Raw genomic sequence first — 1,761 nt, forward strand, 5'->3', positions numbered from 1 at the left:
TTTTTTTTTTTTTTTTTTTTTTTTTTTTTTTTTTTTTTTTTTTTTTTTTTTGTCTATAGAATCCTTGATTATCCTTTTCAATTCTGGGACAATTTGGATTTAGGTACTACAAGATTGTAGAGGCAGATCACATATCATTCATCATTAATCGAGAGCGAGCAGGAGCTCAATTCGATCTGATATACAACGAGATTTTTGAGCGATGTAGAAAACATGTATTTAGAAGAAACAACTGATCCTGCCAAACCAAGAACACTGAAATGCAATCGTAAAAGAGAATCAACACAATTTTTTACTTTCTTGCATTTATTTTCTCAATGATATTCTTTTACGCTTATAGTTTTTGACATGAGTTAATAACCTGTGAAGAAAGCCGATAAAAGTAAATAAATTTAACAGTGAGCATTTGAAATAAGAATGGTTATAACTTGAAACAAAGGAAAAAAAAGAGCTAGTTGAAAGAAAATAGAGAAAAAAGAGACAACTTTCTCAGTTACTATATGGACTTACAAAAGCTGCAATATGCTTCACAAACAAAAGAAGAGTAGAAAACAGAATTTTTCTTCGCCCACCAAATTCTCTACAACAACAAATCTTTGACTCATCCTGTGATTATTAACTGAATAATTCACGACATATGAACTCTGAAGAACGAAATGTCTATAAATCAAAGTAAGTAATTTTCATACGAGCCTTAGTTCATACTCCCCAGCCATTGTGATGTATCTCACCCATGGAAGAGCCTGGTACCCACTTTTTTCGATAATCTTCAGGTAACGAACCTACGAAATCATAGTACTGGACATTAACATCTAAAATATCATATTGGTTTCATAATAATAACGAGGAACAACGTATCTTCCGAAGTTTATACTTATTCGACTCCATAATGATTATATAATTCGCCCTGTTATCCATATTCTCAGCAATTAATTGGTAACAAACAAGAAGAACAAGTTTTAGCTCAGATATTTGAGCAAGAAACTAATGTAGATCTACCCAGTCTAACTGAGTTCATATATCTGGTATCACAAATAGCAGAATAAATCCCAGATGAGGTCGATTTCCTAAAAGAAAATTATGCCAACTTTTCATTAGACAGTTTGGATACGGGAGGAACTTTTGTCCATGCTCTACATTTTAGAAGAATTAGCATGGGCTTTAATAAATTTTCTTGCATGGAAAATCAGAGGGAAGAAAGAGGAGTTATCATGTCACTGAATGGTAAACATGACTAACCAGAGAAAGCATAAAGAAGCCCTACCTGGATTCCAGAAACAGTGAAGTATGGTATCTCAAACTTTACACGAATTGGCGCCTTTCTCTCTGGAGTTGCTTCTTCAGATGTAATTGAAGGAAGGCGAAACTCTGCTCTTAACATATACTCCTGAATTTTCCATATTAAGATCAAGAAAATTAGCTTCCTGAATCATCCGCTATTCATGCATAATAAGGTAAGGTAAGCGTTCACAGACATTCAAATGAAATTTTAAATACCTTGCCACCGGGAAAAGATCTTATTTTCCAGCATAATGCATCATTTTCAGGTGCATAAGAAGCAGACCCCATTGAGGTCCGAACATTTGGGTTGGTAGCATCTGCTGGCACAGGCAACTCAATCTCAACATTTGTTGCGGTGCTGTATGATTAACTTTTAATTAGTAAAAAGAAACTAGGAAGATAATATTTTTACTGACCCCCAGCCTTACTTTTGATTTTTTTTTTTTTTTTTTTTTTTTTTTTTTTTTTTTTTTTTTTTTT

General features: G+C 33.0%; 2 protein-coding genes across 2 annotated transcripts in view; one reads left to right on the top strand and one right to left on the bottom strand.

Annotated features, from left to right (window-relative positions):
* Window positions 1–302, top strand: part of LOC111458749 (lipase-like) — a 3,556-nt gene extending 3,254 nt beyond the window's left edge. The window contains exon 8 of the mRNA XM_023101544.1: window positions 104–302. Within this exon, the coding sequence (XP_022957312.1) occupies window positions 104–236 (133 nt within the window). The 3' untranslated portion in view covers window positions 237–302. The remainder of the gene's footprint in view (window positions 1–103) is intronic.
* A 137-nt stretch (window positions 303–439) lies between these two features.
* Window positions 440–1,761, bottom strand: part of LOC111458750 (AP-1 complex subunit mu-2) — a 4,509-nt gene continuing 3,187 nt past the window's right edge. The window contains exons 9-11 of the mRNA XM_023101546.1: window positions 1,498–1,639; window positions 1,265–1,387; window positions 440–782 (exon numbers count right to left, since the gene is read on the bottom strand). Of these exons, the coding sequence (XP_022957314.1) occupies window positions 684–782; window positions 1,265–1,387; window positions 1,498–1,639 (364 nt within the window). The 3' untranslated portion in view covers window positions 440–683. The remainder of the gene's footprint in view (window positions 783–1,264; window positions 1,388–1,497; window positions 1,640–1,761) is intronic.

This window comes from Cucurbita moschata, unplaced genomic scaffold (genome assembly GCF_002738365.1).
Source record: "Cucurbita moschata cultivar Rifu unplaced genomic scaffold, Cmos_1.0 Cmo_Scf00021, whole genome shotgun sequence".
In the NCBI taxonomy this organism is placed as follows: domain Eukaryota; kingdom Viridiplantae; phylum Streptophyta; class Magnoliopsida; order Cucurbitales; family Cucurbitaceae; genus Cucurbita; species Cucurbita moschata.